General features: G+C 40.1%; 3 protein-coding genes across 4 annotated transcripts; 1 reads left to right on the forward strand and 2 right to left on the reverse strand.

Moving 5' to 3' along the window:
* Nucleotides 1-1,835: 1,835 nt before the first annotated feature.
* Nucleotides 1,836-9,444, reverse strand: LOC116679824 (phosphatidylinositol 5-phosphate 4-kinase type-2 gamma). 2 transcript variants are annotated; one of them, XM_032509288.1, is made up of 10 exons: nucleotides 9,128-9,444; nucleotides 8,931-9,028; nucleotides 7,726-7,822; nucleotides 5,748-5,897; nucleotides 4,652-4,798; nucleotides 4,210-4,248; nucleotides 3,353-3,466; nucleotides 3,026-3,269; nucleotides 2,773-2,876; nucleotides 1,836-2,583 (listed from the first exon to the last, which is right to left on the reverse strand). In XM_032509288.1, the coding sequence occupies exons 1-10, from the start codon at nucleotides 9,275-9,277 to the stop codon at nucleotides 2,503-2,505; spliced, it is 1,224 nt and encodes a 407-aa protein (XP_032365179.1). In that variant the 5' UTR covers nucleotides 9,278-9,444; the 3' UTR covers nucleotides 1,836-2,502. The 2 variants fall into 2 exon arrangements, with proteins under 2 accessions (XP_032365179.1, XP_032365180.1); XM_032509289.1 differs by having other exon boundaries at nucleotides 9,124-9,368.
* A 1,360-nt stretch (nucleotides 9,445-10,804) lies between these two features.
* Nucleotides 10,805-12,524, reverse strand: LOC116679827 (insulin-like growth factor-binding protein 5). The gene is made up of 4 exons (XM_032509292.1): nucleotides 12,014-12,524; nucleotides 11,587-11,615; nucleotides 11,374-11,493; nucleotides 10,805-11,277 (listed from the first exon to the last, which is right to left on the reverse strand). The coding sequence occupies exons 1-4, from the start codon at nucleotides 12,327-12,329 to the stop codon at nucleotides 11,173-11,175; spliced, it is 570 nt and encodes a 189-aa protein (XP_032365183.1). The 5' UTR covers nucleotides 12,330-12,524; the 3' UTR covers nucleotides 10,805-11,172.
* Nucleotides 12,525-14,180: 1,656 nt separating this feature from the next.
* Nucleotides 14,181-23,760, forward strand: LOC116679826 (SPRY domain-containing protein 3). Its single transcript, XM_032509291.1, has 6 exons — nucleotides 14,181-14,298; nucleotides 15,295-15,432; nucleotides 15,623-15,698; nucleotides 20,889-21,013; nucleotides 23,063-23,195; nucleotides 23,323-23,760. Exons 2-6 carry the CDS (start codon nucleotides 15,314-15,316, stop codon nucleotides 23,533-23,535), a joined length of 666 nt encoding a protein of 221 aa, XP_032365182.1. The 5' UTR covers nucleotides 14,181-14,298; nucleotides 15,295-15,313; the 3' UTR covers nucleotides 23,536-23,760.
* Nucleotides 23,761-25,070: the final 1,310 nt, after the last annotated feature.

The following is a 25,070-nucleotide window of genomic DNA, read 5'->3' on the forward strand; positions in this document are numbered from 1 at the left end:
AGATCGCCTCTAACGAGTGTGAAGAGAGTCCTAGGGGTCCATGTCAAGAATGTAACTGTCCTCATCTGTTAAGCCTGTTCCCAGGCTTTACATTTTGAACAAAACATTCCTCTCAACATGATTGAGACTAGCAGACTTTACACCCCTCACAATTAAATGAATGCTACAAGATTAAAATATGTTTGAAAGAAAAATACAAATGAATTCTGTAAAGTACAATAAATGCGTATTTGTAAATTGAACAACCCACCATGTCCCTTCGTTTTCAGTGTAGCTGCAGCGTTCTAAACCACTTGAAACCTGACAACAAAACGTTACATTGATCCAGTCTGGATGATACAAAGGTGTGAACTAGGATCTCTGCATCAGCCATGGACAGAAAATATCTAACTTTAGCTGTGTTTCATAGGTGAAAAAGGCCACCTTGTTATCTTTAATGTGATGACCAAAGAGAGGGTTAAATCCAAGGTAACCCATACATTCTGGCTGTCCAACTTTGGACACACAGTTGTCTAGAGTCTCTTGATGTGACTTGACTGATGTCTATGTCAATGACCAGCATCTCAGTTTTATCTTAATTTAGGAGCAAGAAATTACTTGACATTCAGTTTTTCACAGCAGACAAACAATTTAATGTGGGAATGATCATCCGCCTTGATAGGCACAGCCAGCTGAGTATCCTTACCATAGCAGCGGAATTTAATTCCATGACTGCATATAATTTGGTCAAAAGGAAAAAATAAAGAAAGAAAAGCAGAGGTTCAAGAAGAAAGTATTGATGTATTATTATAGAAAACACTCAGATTTTAACAATATGAGACCCAGGCTAGAGACGCCAGATCTGTTTGGCTCCTTGACCAATTAAAAGCTGCACTGAGATCATTTACAACTTTAGAAAGCACAGTTTTGGAGGAGTGGCAGGCCTAGAGAGCAGACTGAAAAGGTTAGAAAAGATTACAATTAAATAAATGGGTTTAACGGTCTGAGACACTAGTTAAAATAAAGAGAAGAAGAAAGAGACAAGAGACAAGTTGAAAATATGTAATTATATAATAAGGTAATGAATCAAGTGAGAAGTGGGTCACTTTCTCATAGACTTCTACACAAACTGACCTCCCTTTGCAACCGCACGTGTCGCCCCCTGCTGGAATTCAGATACGAATGGAGGTTTAAGGCCCTTCCGCATTCCGCACTACGCCAAACCGGAGGCTTTGTTCATTCATATTAACAGTCTATGGTAGGGAGTCGAGGAGCCAGGTGTAGGTTTAGAAGCTGACACCAGCTTAGACAATGTTTCAAGACACTGCTTGGGACAAAAACTAACTGGGATTCCACATATGAATATTGCACAGCATATTTGACAGACGTAGCTGGAAACGAGGAACTCAAATATATGAAATGTTTATTTTTCTGCATCAGATCTCTATTATTTATCATTCAAGATTGTGTGCCAGGAGGAACGTGAAAGGGACTTAATATGGACAAAAATGAATGCTTTACCTTTAAGAATATTTTTTAGAGAAACACATGTACTGCCATGAATCGCATTTTGCTTTACCTCACATTCACTTTACCTTTCCTTTGATACTTCACTCAGGTTGGTACATGATGTTGTTGATATCATTAAAAGGTAAAATAAGTGATACAACATGAGGCTGAATACAAGCTACACCATTTGACATAAATGCTCTTTGATCAGTTTACAGTTTAATAATTTGTGTGATATGGTGCCTTTCAGATGTTGCAAGTTTATGTAGCTTCCATTGAAGCATTGCACTGATAGTAGCAGTATAAATTCTAAACACTGAGCTAAGAGGAGGGCTGCCCTTCAGCACTACTGAATCTGCAGATTTATTTAAACTCATGTATTTACAGTTAATTGGAAATGTGCGTTCCTTTCCAGATGAGGAAAACAAAATGGTGAAACTGTTATGAAATTGCCAGTCTAGCATCTTTGTTTATTCTTTGTGAAAATAGGTTTTTATAGCAAATAATCCTTATTTTATAATTTATAATACTTTTATATCATTGTATTGTTCCTAATTGAGACCCTGTAGATTTCCCCAAATTATTCTTGTGCTGTCAAATGTTGTCACTGGTGGGAAAAGAAGGAGTCATGCATTAATAATTAAGAGCAAAACATACATCTTTCTTCTGAGTGCAATGTGTTGAGAAAATATGTCTTTCACATCATCTCCACCTCCCACTGTCTTCGTGGGTGGAGTATTGCCAAAACTTGAAGTGAAAACAAAAGAAACCCCATTAACAGTTGGCAAGAAGACCTTTCCTGCTGTTTGCAAATTCTAGTTCTTTATTCAAAATAAATGTCCATCTTGCAGTGCAGAATGACATGAAGAGTAAATGCTCAAAAACCACGTGATCATTTAGAAATTAACAGTAAATTTGCAGTGCTTCTTGATGTTGATTTGAGAATATGTTAGTATTGCATATGAGACTCCTCTCGTATGAAATGATGATGGTATCCTGGATTGTATCGTTGAACTAGGCAAAGATCTTAGTGATGAACTCCCGGAAACGTTTAGCGTACTGCTCTGGATGAACTGTTGAGATTTCGGCTCCTGCCTGCAAAAACACACACGCACACACACACACGCATGCAACCACACACACACACACACACACACACTCACACACACACACAGATGCAGATGATTAGGGATAACTGAAGGGAAAATAAAAGCATCCCTTTATGTTTCACTGGATAGAGATGTAAAGACTGCATATATGCCAACCAAACCGTTGGTCTCTCACCCCGTGTTTGACAGCCTTAGCAGCGTGAACAGCTTTCTTCTTGGTGTCGTACTGTGTCAGTACGTCAATCAGACCCATAAAATACACCTCCCTCCTGGGTGCATCTACATGGGAGTGATTTACAGCATTTGGTGAATGATATGTACATACGATTTTATCTGCTGCCTCCCAGCATGAGATGAGGTGTATTACAGCACAGGGCTCATATTACCGACTTAAATTCACCAGAGTTATCTCAGTTGTCAGGACTCACCTACAGCGCTCTGAATAGCATACACATCCACGTAAGGGTCAAACTCGCCAGGACCCATGGGTTTGAAGGAGTTCATGTAGCCACCGATACCTTCAGGTGCGATGCTGTTTTCATCCTCCTTTTCCTCTTCATGTGACAACTCCAGCTCCTCCTCCTCTTCCTCCTCCTCCTCCCTCTCAGCCCGCTCCACATTATGGATACCAAGCAGCAGGCTGTAGTCCATGAACCTCATACGCACCAGAAACTGCAGTAAGGGTACATGTACACATGCATAAATTATGTCAGAGAAAACAATGGCTACATGCTTCTTGAACATTGTTTTCGTACCTCGATATCTCTGTTGAGCTTTTCCATAATCTTCTCCTTCGCCTCGTCGCTCACATGAACTTTTTGCATGTTATTCCTGAAGTCTACATCTTTATAAGTGGGCAGCTCCTTCACCTGGAAATATGGAGTGATCTAGTACATGAGTGTCATCTACCATAAATTTTGCCTGGAGATCACAATATTCGTTAGCATTTTTCTCATTAAAACACATCATAGTATTTCCAGTGACATAAAAGTCAAATAATTTTATCCCAAATATTGTTTTCAGAAATAAGACAGTTGGAAAGATCAAAGGTTTTCACAGCCCTGCGGTTATTTAAATTCTATCAGTTCAACCAGTTTATTTTCAGTCTTTTTAACGAGGTCAGGCCAAACTGAGGGCTTCTGATGTTATTAAAAGTCTAGTTAAAGTGTTGTTTTTTTCAACAAAAACGTTTCTGAAAATATGATTTGAAAATCACATTTGTCACAAACAATAACAATCAGATAAAATATAGGAAATGGGATTTCACACTCTGCCCTCAGACACACATTTCAAACAATAAATGTATCTGGTTTGTTGAAAGAATTGTCAAACTAGGGAAATCAGCATGAATATAAGCCCCACACACATGCAGACAGGCTGGTGGGAACACTTGTTAAGTTGTTTTCAAAAAATCCTGCAATGATGAGTCATAGATTTAATTTAATCATAATTAATTTACTTACAGATCTTACAGCATCTCACTATAATTTTTTCACATATAAGGGTCTCAACGTTTTTAAACAGTAAATTGGAAATGATCAACAGAGTTGTCTGCAGAAAGTACAGTTGAACAAAAGCTTGTCATACAGGTTTTACCTTAATTTGATCTCACCTTCTCTTTAAAACTTGCTTGACGAGACACCAGGGACCCCTGAGGAAAGATAAGACCCCCACGGTCACTAATAGGTAACTGTTGAGCCAAAATATAACTATACTCAGAAAACAATTGCTACAATCACAAGCCCCTGACAATCAGTGTCTTCATACTTAATGCATGCAATAGCCACGAATTCCAAAATGGCTACATGAGTTTAAGCAAAACTAAAAACATCACACCTTTTTTTTGTGATGTGTTGTATTCATGAGAGTTGTTAAATGTTTCCTTTTGTTGTGAAGCACTTTGTGATCTTCATCTGAGAAAAGTGCTATACAAATAAATTTTACTTACTTACTTACTAACTTACTTGCAGGCCTATTAACAATAAAAATGTCCATACTTATTACTGTCTCTAAATCCTCATCTACAGTAGCTACACGCCTCCTGCAGGGTTTACCTTGAGGTCATACTTTCTGTGTATGTGCAGTCTGTGGCTGAACATGTTCCTCGTAACTAACAGGTAGGTGTCCTCGCTCTCCACACTAACTCTGTACATGGCCAGGAACTGAGGGAGCAGCGTACTGCCATGGCAGGTGACGATGTGCTAGAAGAGAACAGCATTGAATAGAAAATGAAGGATGAGAAAATAAAGGGTGCATCAACCCAGGGGTGTGAGGCAGTGCATACATTAAAAAGTAGCACAATGGGGGAATGTTTGGAGGAAGCGTGTCCACGTTTTGTCTGTTCTTGTGCAAGCATGCGAGTGATGCCATACACAGTTCTGCCAGTGGTTTTATACCATTCCACATATCTGTAAAAGGCAATAAAGCATCAAGAAATGCAACAATGCGCCAGGAAGGGCAGAGAAAAAGAGGATTTCTAACAAGTTAACGTAACAATGCTGGATTTAATCTGCTTTGAAAGTGTTTTATGTGGAAGAAAAATGCATTTAAAATATTTTACCTCAAGGATGCCAACAGCATCTATTGGTGAGTAATGTCAACATAACATTTGTTTGCTTAGTCTGAGCAAGTTTCATCCCCTGATGATGACCGTGAGATGCAGTTTAAGGCTCTGAAAAAAAGCTAACAAGCGTTTTTGTCAAATAATGGCTCTTATGAGCTATGGCTTGTCTTCAAACATTTTTCCATGGTCATAGGCAAACTCCAGTATTGTGTTTATTTTGTCAAATGTCAAATATTAATCTGTGTTTAGTTAATGTATTTAGAGAGTGCTTCTTTCCCATCAGTCTGCTCTTTTTAAATTAAAAAATTCTCTGTTTGAAATTCAAATGCACATCTTTTAGCTTTGATGTTGTAAAACCTTTGCCATGGCAACCAGGGTTATCACAGAAAGAGCCCATTTTCTCCTGGTATACAAAAGACGCAGAAAACACAAGACGAGTAGAACATACAGTATGTGACCAATGACTTTAATAACTGGAGTTAATCTCAAACTAGAAAATCAATTAATTAAGATTTTGTTTTGCTCACTGCAAAAGCACACTTAAACCTCCTTTCACAAGTAAGCTTTCCACCCTGTGTTAGTCCTACCTGGTGGTACTCAGAGAGGATGTTGAGCACTTCCTCCACTTCCTCACTGGGGATTTCTTTCACTACCAAAGTACGATCATATGATGTCAGCATCAGCTTCACGCGTTGTCCCTCCTCGTCTTTTAATGGAGGACTACGGGCTAGAGACACCTGTTGATAAGAAAAAAGATGGCATCTCTAAATAGTGGCAACATCAGCTGTGAAATGCATCTGCCCAGTGAAACCGTTCACATTCTTTACACTGCTGTCCTGTTTGGTTTAGTTTTGTTGTTTTACTTTGTTACCTTTAATACACAATAGCGGGCAGATTGGGCTTCATTCGTCATATAGAAACAACACCATATATACAGTGCTGCTTATGAGAATAGGAACCCCTGCTTAAGTTGATTAAAAAGAAGAATAAAATCTTTTGGAAATTGATCTCATTGCCTTAATTAAAAAAATAAAAAATCCAACCTTTAAGGACACCAATTGTCTTTGTGAATGACTAATGTATCGTGAATAAATAAACGTTCTTCCATAAAATACAGGGGGCTATTTTGAATTCCCATAGAAGCAAGCATATTTTTAATTTTAAAGGCCAGTTATTTCATGGATCCAGGATGATATGCATCCTGATAAAGTTCCCTTGGCCTTTGGAATTAAAATACCCCCCCCCACATCATCACATACCCTTCAATAAAAATCTGCCTGACTCTATGGGAATTTAACGTAGGGGTGTGTACTCACGCACTCACGCACCCTGTATTTTAAGGAAGAACATTTATTTATTTACATTACATTATTCATTCACAAAGAAAATTTGTGTCCTTAAAGATTGGATTTTCCTCATTTTTTAGTTAAGGCATTAAGATGAATTTCCAAAAGATGATTTTTTGTTCTATTCTATTTTGTTCTATTTTTTTATTACTTAATCAAGGGTTCCTATACTCATGAGCAGCACTGTACTGTGGGTAGAGCACACATACAATTACCTAAATCTATAGCTATAAATATTCTGCATGGGGGGAATGATTAGACAAAGTAAAAATAGATTTTGTTGTATGTATTTAATAATAATAATAATAATAAATGAAATTAAATGTTGGTTTTAAGATACAGGGTTCCCAACCAAGATAACTGGTGCCCACTTTATTATAAAAAGTGACTTTTAGTCATGTATAACAGTGTTCTGAAAAACCTAATTTGTTCTATTTATTTTTTTGTTGAAGATATATTTTTGGGGCAAACCTCATTTTAATCTTCCAGTCAAATTCTTTCCAGAGTTGACTTCCAATCCCCTTGTGGCATCTAGAACATATATTCTCCAAAGAATCATCACCTCTTATTGTATTCAGCTCCAAGTCCCATGTCTGTTTGATATGTAGTGTGTCATCCGAAACATCCAGCATTCATCTTTTGTGAATATGAGAAACTTGTTTTTTTGTGGGTGAATGGGTGGTGTTCAAACAGATGTATAAAGTGGCTTGCTGTCCTGTTTTAAAGCGGTTTTCACTCAAACACTGAAACACAATTTCTAATGCAAAACACTATGCAAACAGACAGGACATTTTTAATTATTAGACATATGTGCGTTATCATGATGGAACATGAAAAGCATTTTGCACTGATGCACACTATGTTTCAAGGAATTTGCTGCATCACTTGTAGATGTGCAGAAATACAACTTTTATCACAACATACAGTGTGCCTCACATAGTAATTGTGTGCCAAGCAAATGTGTGCTGAGCAGAGCAGATGACGACTCTGTCTACCACCTGGCACATGCAAATATGACACATATAAATGCAAATTTAGAAGGGAGCAGCTCAATACATGCAGAAAAGGGTCTGTTTATGAGAGAGAAAAAAAACTGAAAAGCTTGGACACTCTGCGTTGTCTCTGTTTTTCCATCTTGTTAAGGGAGGTATCTTGTTTTTTTGTCAATTTTGTTGTTGGCACAATTAAATGTTGATTTGTGATGAGTTTATAGGTGTACCTGGTAATCTTGGTCCTCAATTCCAAAGTGCTCTCGCAGGTTTCTGAACACCTGCGGACAGTAGTCTTTGAATTTGAACTGTCCTGGAAGATTCTCTCTGAGGAACAAATACATAAAATCAGAAAAATGCAGCTTGATATTTTGTGCCTCGCTCAGCATCTAATGAGCACATGTAGTTGACTTGGACTTCTTCTAGTGCTTCATTAAATACAAAATGTCCTTTCCTAATAATTTTTCCCACAGCACATTATTTCAGCACATAAAATTGTGATCAACAGAATAACATGATTAATTGCAGCAGTTTCTATACTGATACTCTTACAAACTGAATTCAATCCAAGTGAGACAATAACCAAATGCAAATCATGTTTATTAATTAATACCATATATACATGTGTTTAATGGCACGTGGGTGTCACGTCTGCTGTTTTTCAATGATCCAAATTGACAGTTGCGTCATTGGTTACGTTTACACAATTTAACTGAATTCTCTTTCTCATCCTACTGTTCCAGTTCCATATTTTCAATTATAAGCAACATGAAAAACACTTGAGTTAATCTCACCGAGGTAACAGCACTTTTTTGAACTTGAGAAAACACAATTTTATTGTTCTTCCCACCTCTGTTTATAAGTCTTTGCACAACCTGGATTCCTGGATGGATTAAAAGATTATTGAAAGCCACTCAAGTTCTCTAGACTCCATCCGTATAGAAACAGAACCTTGAGGCAGACAGAGTGCATAGCACAGATGTCATAAAGAGTTATTATTTTAAAACAAGCTTTGTCTAATAGGCTACTTTTTATGACTGGCGCTCATCCTCTGTGAGCCCCACCACATTTTCTGATGAATTCATCAATTTAGCTATTTTCTGTCTTGTCTGCATGATACTTATGGATGTTCTGGTGTTATGCAACCACTTAACCACTCAAATGCATTTCCAACCCTGGTATACAGTTTCATTCTTTTACATCACCATGACAATATTGCATACTGCACATCATCGTCTATAAGCAAAACAAATATTTTTGGGTAGTTATTGTGGCAGGGTTAAAGGTATTGTTAGTGTAGAAAAGCATTGTTGTTTTCTAAAGAAATTACTGATAAGCACAGGCACGTAAAGACATCACAGGAGCCTCTAAAATCTGTGGAAGCAAAATGAAGGTTCCTACAATACGACGGACAGAGTTGAGTGGAGCACAGTACTTGTTGAAGAGGTGGTTGCTGACTTTGATCTTGGTACTGGCTCTGAAGTCGTCTGGAAGAAGCATGACAGGTACAGGCACCTGGCTCAGGTCATTAATCTGCGCAAGTTTAATAGATGAACAGTTAATGAACATATTTACACACACATATACATGTAAACTCATAATAGTGTCAGTATAAGCAGCCCACATACCCACCGAGTGATTGACTCCCCACATCAGCACGCTCAACACAGGGTCACTGGCTCGGAAAACCTCCACTTTCTGCTGCACAAAGTGTTTTTTCTTTGTCTTGCTTTTGTGGGCCAGAGCGTTCAGAGGGTTGAAGGTGGCACCCGGAGAAGACATCGCACTTTCACACGCATCTCAGTCTGTGAGCAGAGTTTGCATCTGTGATGTCCTGTCTATGTAAAATAGCCTGAAGCCCGCCTTGTAGGAGTTTCCGCAGCAGCAACCTGCTGCTGGCGAGATAAGCCGACTACAACTAACACCTCCTGGTCCAGAGACTTTGCAACAACAATGAGATCAAACATCGACAACCTCGGGACAAAATCAGCATTACAGTCAGTATGATGAAACACTGCAGAAATAATCTTTAACTGTCTCAGGTAGGCCTATGTGATGTTTAACTGATTTTCAGTGGTGGAAAGTATAATTTACGTACATTTAGCCTAGTAATCTATAAGCAGGCCTACACTTTTTGTCCTTGACCAATTCTCAATTTGAATGTCATTTGAATTCTGCTCATTTGAAAGCCATGATATCTCTCTCTCCTGGGTGGGCCAAATTGAATTGGATTTTTGAGGCAGAAAGAGGTGAAAGTATCCAACTTTTAATCAGAAGTCTTGAAAGTTGTGCCGTTGCCTTCTTCTTCTTCTTCTTCTTCTTCTTCTTCTTCTTCTTCTTCTTCTTCTTCATTCTTGATGTTGGTTTTAATGATTAGATGGATTTACTTTTTGAGCAGAAATCCTTTTTATTCAAAAAAAAGATAACAAAAGGTATTTTAAATGCACAAAATCCACAAAGCATCCATAAAGTCATGTTTGCAACATTGCCTGTCAGTGTCAGTTTCAACCTTCACACACCTTCTCTTATTGTTCAAGAGGCACGTTATCTTCATCAATGCACACAAAAAAAATAAAAATAATAATGCCCCTCATCTAATTCGGCATTAGAATTTCTGGTTTTTCAAATAATACCTCTGGTGTCTGCACTGAAGGGCAACTACTGTTAAATTACTTACTCAAAGTATGAGCAATTTTAACATAAATAGAATCTCATATTTAAATTACATGTACAGCAATTAATAATACAATCACAGGGGTTTCAAAGTAAAATATATAACAATACATGATACATTGATCCAAATCATTTTGATCTTGATCTTGATTGATGGCTTAAAATATTAAATGGAGTTAAAATGTTGAAACATGAATGTGAACAAATGAAGTTAATTTGTTAACTAAGGTTTGGGAGCAGGGCCACGCCCAAACCACACCTCTAATCACCAGACAAACCTACATATACCGTGCTGCGTGGCCAGGCTCGTGTCTCTGATTGCTTGACCCACCCTCCCTTTCCCTCTCCTTCATCCATCTTCCCCCTCTTCCCTTCCCGCTGCACATCTCTCTCATGTCTCTTCTAGGTACCGTCTGGGGGGGGGTCTGTAAACTATTCGGGCAAAAACTGCTTCTGAGACAGAACCCCCACCCCGAGTCTCCTCCACCCGGTCATCACACATCCTCCCAGACCAGCCATCAGACAACATCCACATCAATTCATCTATCTGCACATTCATAATGTTCATCTGCACATTCATAATGTTCATTAAGTCTTTAACTAACATATGGTTGTGGTGTGGTCCATGCTAGTGAACTTGAATTTGTGTAGCTCAAGCTATAGGTGCAGTTTTACAACGTATGCTACAGTGTGAAACTAGTCTGGATAATATGCCCTTTATTATAACTTTAATATAGTGTAAATATACATCTTATACAAGTAGATACAAAAGCAATGTCTAATCAATACAGCCCTCATATGTTCAGTAGAGGGCGCAAAGAGACAAAGTTACACCAGATTTGGAAACAGCTTTTCATTGGTGGAGTGCTGTTTCTGGCTGGTGGAGAATGGGATGTGAGGCTGTGTTGAGCTCCTTTAAACTCTGTATTGGTGTTCCTTCATCTTTATCTTGTGTCGGTAATAAAGCTTCCGTCTCTCCTGCTTCAGTCCAGGCTTCATACACTTTAACACCTCAGGCCGCCTTTCTGTTTAGTGTTCGAGCAGACAGGCATGCCGTTCGGATCCACACACCAGCACTTGCCACGCCGCTTACCTCGAGATGACCAACACTGCACAAACAGAACAAACAAGTACAGCCACAGGTCTATAGAAAAGTCTTGATAATTATAATGATTTCCTATAATTCATCTTCTTTGCAAACTCACCTGCTTCTTCCTGAAGAAACCACGCTTGTCACAATTAGGCATGTAGATATCGTGATTTGACTTAAATAAATGGGCATCAAGACCTTCGATAAGTGTGGTTAGCAGTTTCCGACATGGAGCCTGTAAGTAGAGTTTAACAGATGCATGTGAGTGCCTGATTGAGTGTAATTGATGTATGGTTTGTCTAAATTATTAAGATAGGATTTTACTTACCTCATCTGGATCCTCAGAAGGAGCTGGATCTAGAATATCAGATACAGACAGACATTTAGTATGTGTAATGTACTGTACTTCACTCTTAGTTAACTAATAGCACTAGTAAAACCTATCTTGATTAGAAAACTGGCAACTGAGCCATAAAATCATTTTTCATGCTCTGGTTTCACAACATCTCTGGTTTTAATGTAACAGCTTGTCTGGGCCTAAGCATCTAGGAAGTGGAAAAAAGAAACTCATTGTATGTTTCTCTGTTCACATTTCCTCTTGACAATATTTAGACTCATGGTCATAATAGCAGGATTGACTGACTGTGAAATATAAGGACGTCACCCTGTCAAAAATTGACAAATAAATTAGCAAAAGGTGAGTGTTGGTGTTGAAAATCCATACACCATGAGCTGAAACCTGAATTTCGTCTTACCTACAGTATGGATAGTTTCAGTTGGGCTGATGCTGCTGGCATTACTGCAGACTCCCCTGCCTTCCAGCAGGGCACGGAGGGGCCTCGGCTCATCCTCTGAAGGTGCACAACGTAGACCATGGGCGCAGCTTAGAACGTAGACCCCGCATGGTTCTCCAATGCCCGAAGCGGTGGCATTTAGAGCTACAGCCGGCTGACTCTGCGTGGACTTTGATTTACAGGTGGGACATCCTCTGGATGGTTTGGTCAGCGGCATTGGACTTGACAGAGCCGGCTGCAGGAGGAGCAGCACCAGGATGTTAAAATACAGAAGCATCTTACAACAAACGTTGTCCACTGATAAATGGTAACAGTCAAGTCTCCTACAGTTGACTTGCTGAGGACTTCGGATCCCTCTTTTGCACTATCTTAGTTTAGTTCCACTGGCTGCAGTTTGCATGTGTGTCGAAAGGTGGATGGTAATTCCCTTGAGCCAAGGCAAAGTGATAGTGAGGCTGTCACACACCACCGCAGCAGCTTTTAAAGAGTAAAAACAAGTGGGGAAAGGTATGGGAGGGTACGTGATGGAGAATGTTAGTGTTCCCTCTGATTTCCACACCCCGCTCCCCCTTGTCTCTGACACACACTCACGCATGCTCATACCATTTGTTGTCTTTCATCTTGCAGGATAGTAATGTGCTTCTACGCCGACATAAATCACTAGTGATCACTCTGTTATGCTACTCCATTGCTCTGCCTTTTCCCCCACTGAGGAGGTCATTTATTTACAGAAGTGATGCCTTCATGTAACCAACCAATCACTGCACAGCGTCACCATTTAAGTTTTAAAAAATCACTGTTTATTTTAAATTAAAAATATAAACATACATTTTGATATTGCCATCTGTATATACAGAATTTATCACCACCGGTAGTTGAAAACAAAAATGACAGTGAAAGAACTAAAATCCACAATTACAAAAAGGAAAAGTAAAGCCAACAAAGTATTCTGAGCATGATTTAAAATGCACAGAAATTAAGTAAAAATAAACTTGAGTTAAAAAAAAGTATTAATAATCTTACTGGCCTTATAAAATATAACAAAGACTAAAGGTATTTAGTTACTTCCACACTTTTCATCCTTGTTTTTGACATTGTTTTGACTTTTCTTTAAATAGCAACCACTAAACAAACACTTTGTTCTCAGAGCGTGTTTACAGAGTCTGTAACTGCAGGGCTAAAGATTTAAAGAGAATGGCCGATGCTGAAGGAGTGCCACTCGAGGTTGGATGACTAAGAGTAATAACCACGAGCATAATGTCCCACCCTGTAAATTCCACTGGCTGTGAGTCACAAACAGGTTAAATTAGAAGACACAATCTCAATACTTGTCTTAATACACTGCTTGTGACCACTTTATCTCAGATACAAATACAATATATACAAATGTAACCCAATACAGAAGTACATTTACTTGACTTAAATATCATTAAATAGAGGTTAGACTTATTGATCTGAAAACATATTAACACAGTGAAACAACTGATTTATCCTGTTTTCTTTTCTTTATGCTTCTAACAGATTATTGACCAAAGCAAACTTCATTGTAATATCCCGCTTATTGTGACTAAACAGCCCAACTTTAGTTAGTCTGTGATTCTTGCCATTTCAAAAGTAAAACAATACTACTTACAGTCCTACAAAGGCAAAGTACATTGACTATGAAATCAATAATAACATGAGTTATGCACAGTTTTGGCCAGAAATTATGGAGGTTAAGATTGATTTGGATTAAAAGTTCATGGCAAGCCAGTAAACCATAATCAATCAAGTTGTGTACGTACAAACATCAAAGCCATTTTTATTGTTTAAATTGTTTTGCAGTTATGCACAGGTATTAATATAGACAAAAAGCTTCTCCTAGACATGCCAACTTTCACTATTTATTTTGTATAAAATAAAAACAACTTTTTTATAAAAACTGGTGAGGGGACAATGTGTCTTTTTTCTTATTAAGGTCTTAACATCTTAAAAGTTTTTTTCGTCCCAGATTTGAGTTTATGTCAACACATGGTAGCCTATTTGTAGTCCTCAGGTACACACACAACATCAACTGTCAAACCACAGAAAGAAGTCCTTCGAAAGACTACATTAACACACGGCAGTGCACATTGTATTTATCCTCTCATGTGATTGGTTGAGAGGGCGGGACTTCCGACGGCACAGGTTGGACATAAAGTGACAGACTTCATCTCCTTAAAATTGGAAGAAAAACCGAAGGACGACGCGTTACAAGTTTTAAAACAGTAAGGAACCATCATGAGACAGATATGCTTAGAAGAGTTTGACTATAATCTGAGATACAGTCATGTTTATAGTACATTATTTGCGATAATTTTGTAAAGCTGAAAGCAGCTACCCGGCCAACCGAGTCCTGCCTGTAGTTTGGGAAATACGTTGCGGCATTTAGGGTAGGCTCGTAAAAGGGCAAAGCAGAGAAGTTACCACGCTACAAATATATGAGGCGATAACTCGCATATTTGTTTACTTGTTTATTTTAAAACACATTACTGGTTAGATCCTGAACTACTTTTTAGTCATATTTACGTTGGTAACTTTATTTTATCTTCACAAAAAAATAGCCCAACACAACATTTTCTGGGAACGAAACTATATTATCCCTACGTCCGTCTGTGTAATAGCTACGCGGGGGCGCAGTGTGATGATCCACCACTGTGCCAGCTAAAATAAAAAATACACACACTTAAAGTCTTTTGTATTAAAATAGTGAGTTTTGAATTTAAAAAGAACCAACAAATCCTGACTCTGGCTTTAAAGACATAACCTGACAGGGTAAAAAAAGCAAAGATAATAGAGTAAATACACCACAGTTGAGTTGATTAATTGATGGACATAAAATAATCTGCGAATATTAATATATTAGCCTAATTCAGGTTTTAATTTATGATTGGAATGGGACCAGAAACACATCACTGAGTCAAGGGTGTTTTTAAGTTAAATGCTTGAGTCAGTGGCATTTTACATGGGGTGGAAAACACCCAAGGGAGCCACCTGACCATCACAGGTGTCGCCCTGTCCAGGTCTTCGCTTGTCTCTGGAATGTGTGATTAGATGTAAATGAAAAGTACCAACTCCTCGCAGTAAGGGTTTGGCCTGATAAAAGCCAGGTCCTTCTAGTTGAATATTTTAGTCTAAAACATCACCATCAAATAAAATTGAATGTTAGTTGACCTGCTTTATAGCAGTAATACATATTTTTGATTTGTTTCCCTGTGTCTTAGATTGGAATGATCTTCAGACATGGACGACATAAACCTTCATTATCGCTTTCTGAACTGGAGGAGGCGAATTCGTGAAGTGCGAGCGGTGCGATACCGGGAGCAGCTCAAAAGGATGCTCAAAGACGGGGACATACTCAGGTAACAGTGATGAGCAATGCCACAATGACTGTATGAACTGGAGACACAAATTAGTAATATAGTTAAGTCCCTTATTTTTAATGCTAGAGCTCTTCCTTTGCTTGCTGAATTAGCATCCCACTTTGCTTGCATTTGTCATGAATCATGATTATAGTAATATTTTCTTTTTTCTTTTTGCATCTCTTTGTAGGTATCATGGGAATTCAGATGAAGTTGGCTGTTTTGTGGCAGCCAGGCCATTGTCAAGAAGAAATCGCTATTTTGAAGTAAGAGTTGATCATTTCAATGTTACAGCCATGCACTCGTCATTTAGTTATTGGATTTTACATGTAAACCTGACTGATTTACAATAATTATTTATGCTGTGTCCTCAATAGTCTCAGTGTGATATTTAATGATATAAACTGAACTCAAACCTGAGCGTGGGGGTGGGGGGGGGTTCACAGATATAATTTTACAACATTTTTTAGATTTATTTATTTCAGGTTTATTTGTCAGGGACAGTGCACATTAATAATACATAAAAGGATAAATGTGCCAGAATTAGCTTGGAGGCTATTTTACATCCACTGTTGTTCACCCTAAAATGATATAAGATAGCTCTCCACTCCTCTTAATATAACCTTTTATCAAATATGTTTTAATTTAAGAAGAATATGGTGTGATACAACAGCCCAGTTTCTCATAATTGTTTTAAAATAACAAAGGAAGATAGAATTGACGATTGCTTGGAAGTAATTTAATCAAGAGTGTAAGCTGTAAATACTATATGCAAAAATACTGTATATACAATGGGGCTAAAAAATGTGGGCTCCCCAGGTAAAAATTGTATTAATGTGCATAAAGAAGCCAAAAAAAGATGGAAAAATCTCAAAGGCATCAAATGACAGATTAGACATTCGTATAATATCTCACAAAAAGTTAGATTTTATTTCCGTCATTTAAACTTTCAAAATAAACAAAAAAATGGCGTCTGCAAAAGTTGGGCACCTTGCAGAGTTTATAGCATGCACCGCCCCCTTTGGAAAGCTGAGACCTGACAGTGTCATGGATTGTTCTCAGTCATCTTCTGGAAAGACCACGTGATGTCAATCTTAAGGTTTTAAATGCCCAGACTCATCAGACCTTGCCCCAACAATCAGCACCATGGGTTCTTCTAAGCAGTTGTCTAGAAAACTGAAACTGAAAATAGTTGACACTCACAAAGCAGGAGAAGGCTATAAGAAGACAGCAAAGGGTTTTCAGATGCCAATATCCTCTGTTCGGAATGTAATTTAAGAAATGGCCGTCATCAGGAACGGTGGAAGTTAATGCAAGATCTGGAAGACCAAGAAAAATATCAGACAGAACAGCTCGCAGGATTGTGAGAAAAGCAAGTCAAAACCCACGTTTGACTGCACGATCCATCCAGAAAGACCTGGCAGACACTGGAGTTGTGCTACACCATTCCACTATAAAGAGATACTTGTACAAACATGGTCTTAATGGAAGAGTAATCAGAAGAAAACCTCTTCTATGTTCTAACCACAAAAATCAGCGTTTGAAGTTTGCAAATGAACATATAGACAAGCCTGATGCATTGTGGAGACAAGTTCTGTGTTCTGATGAGGTTAAAATAGAACTTTTTGGCCGCAATGAGCAAAGGTACGTTTTAGGACACAGCCCTTGTTCTGTTTTGATGACATGAGACTTGGCGGGCCATTGTATCTGATAGCTAGTCTTCATCTTTCTGAGTCACACTGAAAAAGAAAATCATGACACCTTTTGGAAACAGCACTTTTATCAGATACAAAGATCTTTCAGCTTGAAAATAAATGCGTTGAATCACCTGGCAGCTCTTTCTACATTGTGCGCTGGGACAATGTGAGTACAGTGGGGATTACTAAAGCTATTATGCCAAAATCTTTTACATCCACTTTAGAAGCAGCATCGGCAATTAACTCTCATCCCCAGTCCAGAAAGTAGCAACATATCTCTTTTTGATATTAACAACTTTGATATTAACACACTGTTCAGTCAACCTTCAACCCTCGCATGGAACTTATGTCGTTTACAATGATAACAAAGGCAGATTTTAAGCAACTGTTAATTTTGACGGCTGAAATAACAGCTGTTGCGAGCAGATTTTATCAGCTGTTGCTAGCTAATTAAGCTCATGTTAGCTGCATGAGTTGTTGGAAAACGTCTGGCTTTGTATCTTTCAATCTTTTCAAAACGTGAAATATGCACTGGATGGCTACTTGCATGATATTGTGCTAAAATGCCAGCAACAAGTCTTAGTTGGTGCTAGGTGGCTAAACTATACAACACCATGCTGTTGACACCAGCTGAGTCAGATTCTTTATTTGTAAACAGCCTCAGCTAGCGGCCTGTAAATCTCTGTCATCCAGTAAGAAGGGTCAATGTTGTCTTACATACTGTAACACTGCATTTACAGCTGCTGCATATAGATACAGTATATACAAGTTTTTAAGGTGCTTTTGACTTAATGGGTGAACTGACTTAATCTAGTACAGAGGTTTGCCTGACAAACTAGTTTTACAAAGCCAAATAAGTTGCAGCTCATTACAAATCATGTCATGTTCTTATTTTAGTTTGTTTATTTCAAGGTTCTTGGTAGTCTAGACGCTATAGTGCACAAACATCCCAGTACAGTGACTGTTTCTCAGAATAAACCATGTTCAAACTTGCCTAGCACACACACATCCTGCCCCGGTCTGACGTGTAGTGAAACAGTAACTAACCTTTTCAACCTTTATACTTGCGTGTGCTTCATCCCTGTGACTCACTTTTGTGGGAGTTATGTAGGAGGAGGGAGGAAGTGATTTGTGTAAATAGGCAAAAAAGCTAATACATGATAGTGAAATGGATGCTGATGGTTGATCTGATGGTAGATTTTAGGGTTCATCTGCATGTTTTACACTGACACAGAAAAAAGGGACTTATCCTCACTCAATAGGCCATTGTTGAGGTCATGGGAAATAACTTAAAAGTTTCCTCTGCTCCTCGCCCCGCATTTTCCAGCAGTGCTCCGATTGCAGTGCGTCCATGTACAGATCCCTAGGGATGATGTCATATGGTCAGTATTCAGTTATGATAACAACGGTAAAGGCCAGCTCTTTACTTGAGGGTTTTCACTTTGAACCGCCATTCAGTTTTTAACAAAGATCTGTTCTAAAGTTTCAGATTGGTTTGGAAAACCTCATGAAGTGAAAAGAGAAGCAGTGCCAACCCAAAAGCAAAATGTGATAGCATGTAAAAAGCCTGAAGGAGAAGAAACGAAAAGCTTTTATGGCAAATAAACCTGCAGCATTCAAATGGGCATTTTGGATGTCACCATGTATGATTTTTCCTACCATAAAATCTGTAAAGCTAACTACTCAACTACTTGATGGATTGCCATGAAATTGTGTATATAGACAATTCATGGTCTGCAGAGAATAATTCCCTGATGAATGATCCCCTACACCGGCGGCACCAACATCAAAAATGTATTTTCCAATACTTTAGTTTATATCTAAATATCTGCAAAACAAACAATATTCCCATAAGCCTCAGCTATACTTTGTGCTTAATGCTAATTAGCATGCTAACATGCAAAAAACAACAACAAAACTCAGATGGCAAACAAACATTATACCTGGTAATCCTCAGTGTGGTAGAGTTGTCATTGTGAGCATGTCACCATGCTGGTAGGGGTGTCCCTGACAAAGAATTTACACAATCGAATCAGAATCATCAAGACTTGCCTATCGTTGGCTAGTCCATATCCTTGACGTTCCACTTCTGGGATTGCTCTGGATTTCACTCATTTAGGCCAGACATCCGTTGCTTTGGGCTTCCTTTGAAACTCTGGTTGATTTATGAGGACTATGCTTGACTTTTTCTCAGATCTCTGCAGGGTAAATCCAGACAGCTAGCTAGACTATCTGTCCAATCTGAGTTTTCTGTTGCTCGACTAAGACAACTCTTAAACGTACACGTTCCACCAAAACAATTTCCTTCCTGAAGCTTTTCTGCAGCTTCAGCGTGGCTTTTCCCGGTGTCTAGCACCACCCAAGAACATTTTAATTGGTTTAAAGACATGCCAATAAACCAGAGCATGTTTTTCTCCCATACCGGAATGTTGTGTGGACCAGCCAGACCCTCCTGCAGCGCCACGGTGGAGGGAAGTCTGGCAAAGCATGACTAATTGACAACTGATTGCCGACTTATTGTTTACTTATTGTTGACTTATCGTTGACTCATGTGAGGGGGGGCTGACTACAGTGATGAAATGTTCAGCAGTGATAAGGTTGTGTAAAGTTCCTTTTGTTTGAGAACATGCAACTGATTAGGACACAGACATAAAAATGATGATTTTGATTGGTTTAAAGAAATGCCAATAAACCAGTGCCAATTTTTCTCCCATCCCGGAATACTGTGTGGACCAGCCAGACCCTCCTCCGCAGCCCTGCAGCGTCGTGGAGGAAGGTCTGGTCAAGCGAGACTACTGCCGCCATGATGCTCCTCCATCGGTCACGGATCATGGAAGTGAAACTTAAATCTGTCCATAGGGCGGTTGAATTTATTTATTCACATTTGTATTTACAGCATTGTATGTTGTATGATATTAATATCATACAAATTATCTTGATGGGAGAAAACGGGTAGTTCTATGTTCAGATAGACATTTCAGGTAACAGTGATGAGACAGACATTGAGCACCCCCATATAGCCAAAATGGCATGATCCTTATTTCATACTGCCTCTGGGAAGATTTGACTGTGGGATTGGCAGTTGAATCAGGCTCCTTTGATCGAAGCATCAACTATTTGGGGTCACCCCTAAATGCTAGCATTATCATTTAGCTTAAAACATAGGCTCAACTTAGCAGAGCGGGCAGCATGGCTGATAAACATTTGTGTTAGCTTTATAAACAGGATTACGTTGCTTGCTTAAAACCTGTTTATTTGTCAACATAATAAACTAGTACCGTGCATGTTGTTTGATATGTCTGACAAAATCCACCAAATTAAAAGTTCTGATTAAAAGAAAAAGCCATCTGTGTCCTTCACGCTCACCTAATCTTCCTCAAGTTTCTCTGCTTATGCACAATATAAACGCCTCCCACACATGGTGCGTAATGAGTAGATGACTCATTGCTCTGGTTGTTAAAATGGCTTCTTGGGAATTTAAGGTCGACATCCTAAGGTGTGTCAGAGCAAGAATAAAATTAATCATATTATTTAGTAGAAACGTAGAAAATGTCTTTATGTTTACAAAATGTTTTATTTCCAGATAAAAAATAAGGGAACATTTGATTATATTGCTGTTTGAAGATTTTCCTGAGATAATCTGTTTCTGGTTTTGGAGTCTCTATGAAGCATTAAAAAAGAAGAACAAAGGGGCTTTTCAACTGCAGTGATTCTTCCTCTCTTTTTTCTGGGTGATGATTGAACCTGTGGTGTTTGCAGGTGACCATTATCGATACAGGAGTGAGGGGAATGATTGCTGTCGGTTTGGTACCTCAGCTCTACAAGTTGGACCATCAGCCCGGCTGGCTCCCACACTCTGTGGCTTTTCATGCTGATGATGGCAAGTATGTGACAATGAGGATTTTCTTAACATATACTGTACACTCTCTTAATGACACAAGGAGATACAGCGGAATAATGTACTTCTGACACAACATAATGGTATACTATACATGCACAAGCTCACAGAACATGTTCATAAAGCATAGGTTCACATTTGTTTTCCTGTCTGTCTTAAAACAATAGCCAGGTGCCCATATGAACGTTGAAACAGGTTTCGCTGGCTGTAATTATTCGTCCTGTCCATACTGGCCATTAAGACATTGTATTATTCTTCTCTCTTTCACACCACCTACCAGGGTTGGGCTAGGGTTGTCTGATCAGTGTTCAACCCTCCTTTTGGAAATTCAAACCAAGCCAGTCTACATGGGTACATCCCTGGTCATGACAATTCAGAGATCCCCTGAGTCAATCCGGAAGCAATGCATTACAGTTACCTGAAGTGCTAGAAACGGCCGGGGCTTTCATGTCATATTCAGTGAACAGCTAGTGCGTTCCATTTTAACTCAGAACTCGGATTTTCCAGGTTCAAATTCAAAAACACGCCCCCTGACCTCGGATTTCCGAGCTCGGAAGTCGGACAACTACAGAGTACCCCGAACTAAAAATCCAACGTGGCTGCTCTGTGTATCAACAATTGTAAAAGTTGTAATAACATAGAGTTATAAGCACTTCTGTGTTATTTTTGTTTCACTAAATCAGTCGTACACACTGTGCTGTCCATCAGTGGACATGTTGTGGACATGTTGTTACGCTGTTTGCATGCACAAAAAAACGCGTAATGCGTTGATATAAACTGGCATTGCTAACAATGATTAACCTGGCTAGAGCTAATGGAAAAAAAATTTAAAAAATTAAATTTGTAAATGGAACGCGTTCAACTCGAGTGTGACGTCATTCCCAGCTTCGGCTTACGAGTTGTGAGCTAAATGGAACCCACTATAACATCACATCCTCCAGTCATTCTATATACCAGCAGAACAAATGTTTTGTAGCTACTGGAATTTGTTATTGTACAATAGGGAGAGATAAATAAAGCTTATTTTATGATTGTTTTACAGTGGTTAAGTTCTAAAGCACAAGTAAATAACCATCAAACAATTCTCAGATGATTTGTACAGTGATTTCTCCTCCTCTGCATATTTTATTGCAGCAGCTGGACAAGGAAGTAGGTTACTCTTGTGTCAACTATTTTAAGACAAGGGGAGAACATTTCTTGCTTTGATTCTATTAAAAGTAAAGTTGGGCTTTGCTGTTGGCTTCATGGCTCACTTTTAGAAAAGGTCAGAAAACAAGAGAGAGATTTGCGCTACCCAGCAGCCGCTCTGAACTGCAGTCAGCAGACGTCTCGAGCAAGGGAGAGTGAGTAAGAGCAGCGGTGCAGAGACGATTAAACAAAACTTTGTTTCATATGTTTTAACGCTGGGTTTTACAAGCAGTTTCGACTGGAAAAATTGCAAAAGGCAGACTAGTGAATATCCGGGCACACACTGGCAGCGGACTGTTCAGAAATGAACCTTTCCGTTTGGCTGTTGTTGAAGCTACCTGTGAACATCCTAGTTTTATACAGTCTATGGAGAAAAACCAGCGTGAAGCACAGTGAGACAAAATGCAAGTTTTTTTTTTTTTTTTAAGTGTGGGGTGAACATAGGCAGCAACCTGTGATGACTGCCCCACTGTCGTTTCCAACCAATTACATCATTTGTGCTGCCCCGGCTGTTAGCGATCCAGGTCATCCTCAATTCACGTTGAAATCGACCCTAGCCTACCCTGATCAAACCCACCTTGCTAGCTGGTTTGCAAAGCCGAGTAGATTGAGAATGGGTACCCCATTCAAACACCTGGGTGGGTCAACCCGGGTATAACCCTGATTGAGCCATTGATGTGAAAGGGGTTTTAGAGGAATCCTAGGACAACTTGCTAGGGCAGGTGAAGAGGGAATTACAGTAGTCTAGCCAGGATGATATAAAAGCGTGAGGGATCATTTCTAGCTCAGATTGTAATACAATAGACCTGAATAGCCATTCAACCTCCCCATCTTGTTTTTTTCACAGGCTGTATAATGGCAACACTGTAGGACAGCAGTTTGGTCCAAAATGCTGCAGAGGTGACAGAATCGGCTGTGGAGTATCTCTGGACTCTGATGATAGACAGTTAACTGTGTTTTTTACCAAAAATGGCAAAGAGGTTAGTGGTTTGTTACCATCATATTACTTCACCTTATACAGAATTTATTCACCATTACAAGTTTATTTGTGAATGTATACACCCAGCTACCTTTCCTAAACAATTCAGTATCTGAATGTGTGCCAAGGTCGGCAGTGTGGAAATCCCAGCATCTCCTGATGCTCTCTACCCGGCTGTGGGAATGCACTCTTTGGGGGAAGAAGTACAGCTGGACCTGAACGCTGAATGTGGGATCGAGGAGGATGATGGACAGATGATTGTGGATAGTCATGAAGAGGACTGGGGCCGTCTCCATGACGTCAAAGTGACCGGCACAGTAAGTCCTGTTGCTGAGAGATAGACAAAAAGAAAAATGTATTAAAAAAAATGGACATTCTTTTTTTCCCATTTCTGTTTTATTCAGGTCTGCCAGTCAAAGACATTAAATATACAGTAAAATAAAAATGTGAGAGGTTGTCTCCCTTGTTCATGCTGTGTAATGATTGGTTGGGAGGATGAAGCCGAACGAGAATTTTTGTACACCAGATTATTGGTCTGGAATACATCAGAAAGCTTTAATTAATGATGGCTGTTACGGGGAAGGACGACCCAAACGCACAGCTCAAAGTAAGGTTATTTATTAAGGGGAAAGAGAGGGAAAGGGAGTGGGAGGACGGAGGAGCGAGACCCGGGGATGGAGCCAGGGAACCAGTGAGGGCAGATGGATGGTGCAGGGAATGCCGGGGTTGAGTCCTGAGGGGCCGGGAGCGAAGGCAGGGAAGGAGGATGGCGAAACGGGAGAGGCAGGAGGGCGAGTCCGGGGAGTAGGTGGCTGAGGAGAAGGCAGTGGGGGTCGGAGACTGACGCGTTGCAGCAGATAGGATGGTGAAGGGGGGCGCCGAGGGAGGAGGACCAGGAGGGGAGCCAGGAGCCAGCTGACCGGAGTGGAACTGAGGCTGGAAAGACAAGAGAGGTAAGTACAGGGAGTTAACATGCAAACAGACAAGTTCTACGCCTTAAAGCAGTCGGTACTAGGAGTTCACCAGGTAGTAGCGACGACGATCAGGTGAAGACTGGAGTGAAGAGCCGGAGTAGATATACTGGTGGTGATGATGATGGCAGACAGGTGTGGAAGGCGGGAGCGAGAGCAGGCTGGCAGGTGTGGAGAATGAGCCGGTTGATTGTACACAGGAAGCAGGTGTGGGCGGTCAGCTGGCATTGGAGATGAGGGAGAGGGAAAAACAAAACAACAAACAGCAGGCAGAGAAGCGGGAACAAAAGGCAGAAAGAAAAAACAAAAACACACATCAAATAAAAGGACAGACTCACGGTCAGCCGGGCCCCACCACAACAGTACCCCCTCCTCAACGGACGCCCCCAGGCGGACCACCAGCTTGCCAGGATGGGCCCTGTAGAAATCATCCAGGAGAGTGCGGTCCAGGATTTGGCTGGCCGGGATCCAGGAGCGTTCCTCCGGTCCGTAGCCGGCCCAGTCCCCAAGTACCGATAACCCCGACCCCTACGTCGCACGTCGAGGAGGCGGCGTACCGTGTAGGCCGGGTGGCCGTCGATCAGCCGCGGAGGTGGTGGAGCTGCCACTGGGACGGAGAGCGCGCTGGTGGAGACGGGTTTGATCCGGGAGACGTGGAAGACAGGATGGACCTTGAGATGGGACGGTAATGTGAGCTCACAGCAGTGGGGTTAAGCACAGCCTCGACCGTGTAGGGACCCACGAACCTCGGCGTGAGCTTCTTGGATGTTGTTTGCAGCGGGAGGTCCTGGGAGGACAGCCACACCCTTTGGCCGGGCTGGTAGGCCGGGGCTGGTCTTCGGTGGCGGTCGGCCAGGCGTCTGTTGCGGGATGACGTCCGTTTGCAGCGCGGCCCTGGCCTCCCT

The sequence above is a fragment of the Etheostoma spectabile genome, unplaced genomic scaffold, assembly GCF_008692095.1.
Source record: "Etheostoma spectabile isolate EspeVRDwgs_2016 unplaced genomic scaffold, UIUC_Espe_1.0 scaffold00018250, whole genome shotgun sequence".
In the NCBI taxonomy this organism is placed as follows: Eukaryota; Metazoa; Chordata; class Actinopteri; order Perciformes; family Percidae; genus Etheostoma; species Etheostoma spectabile.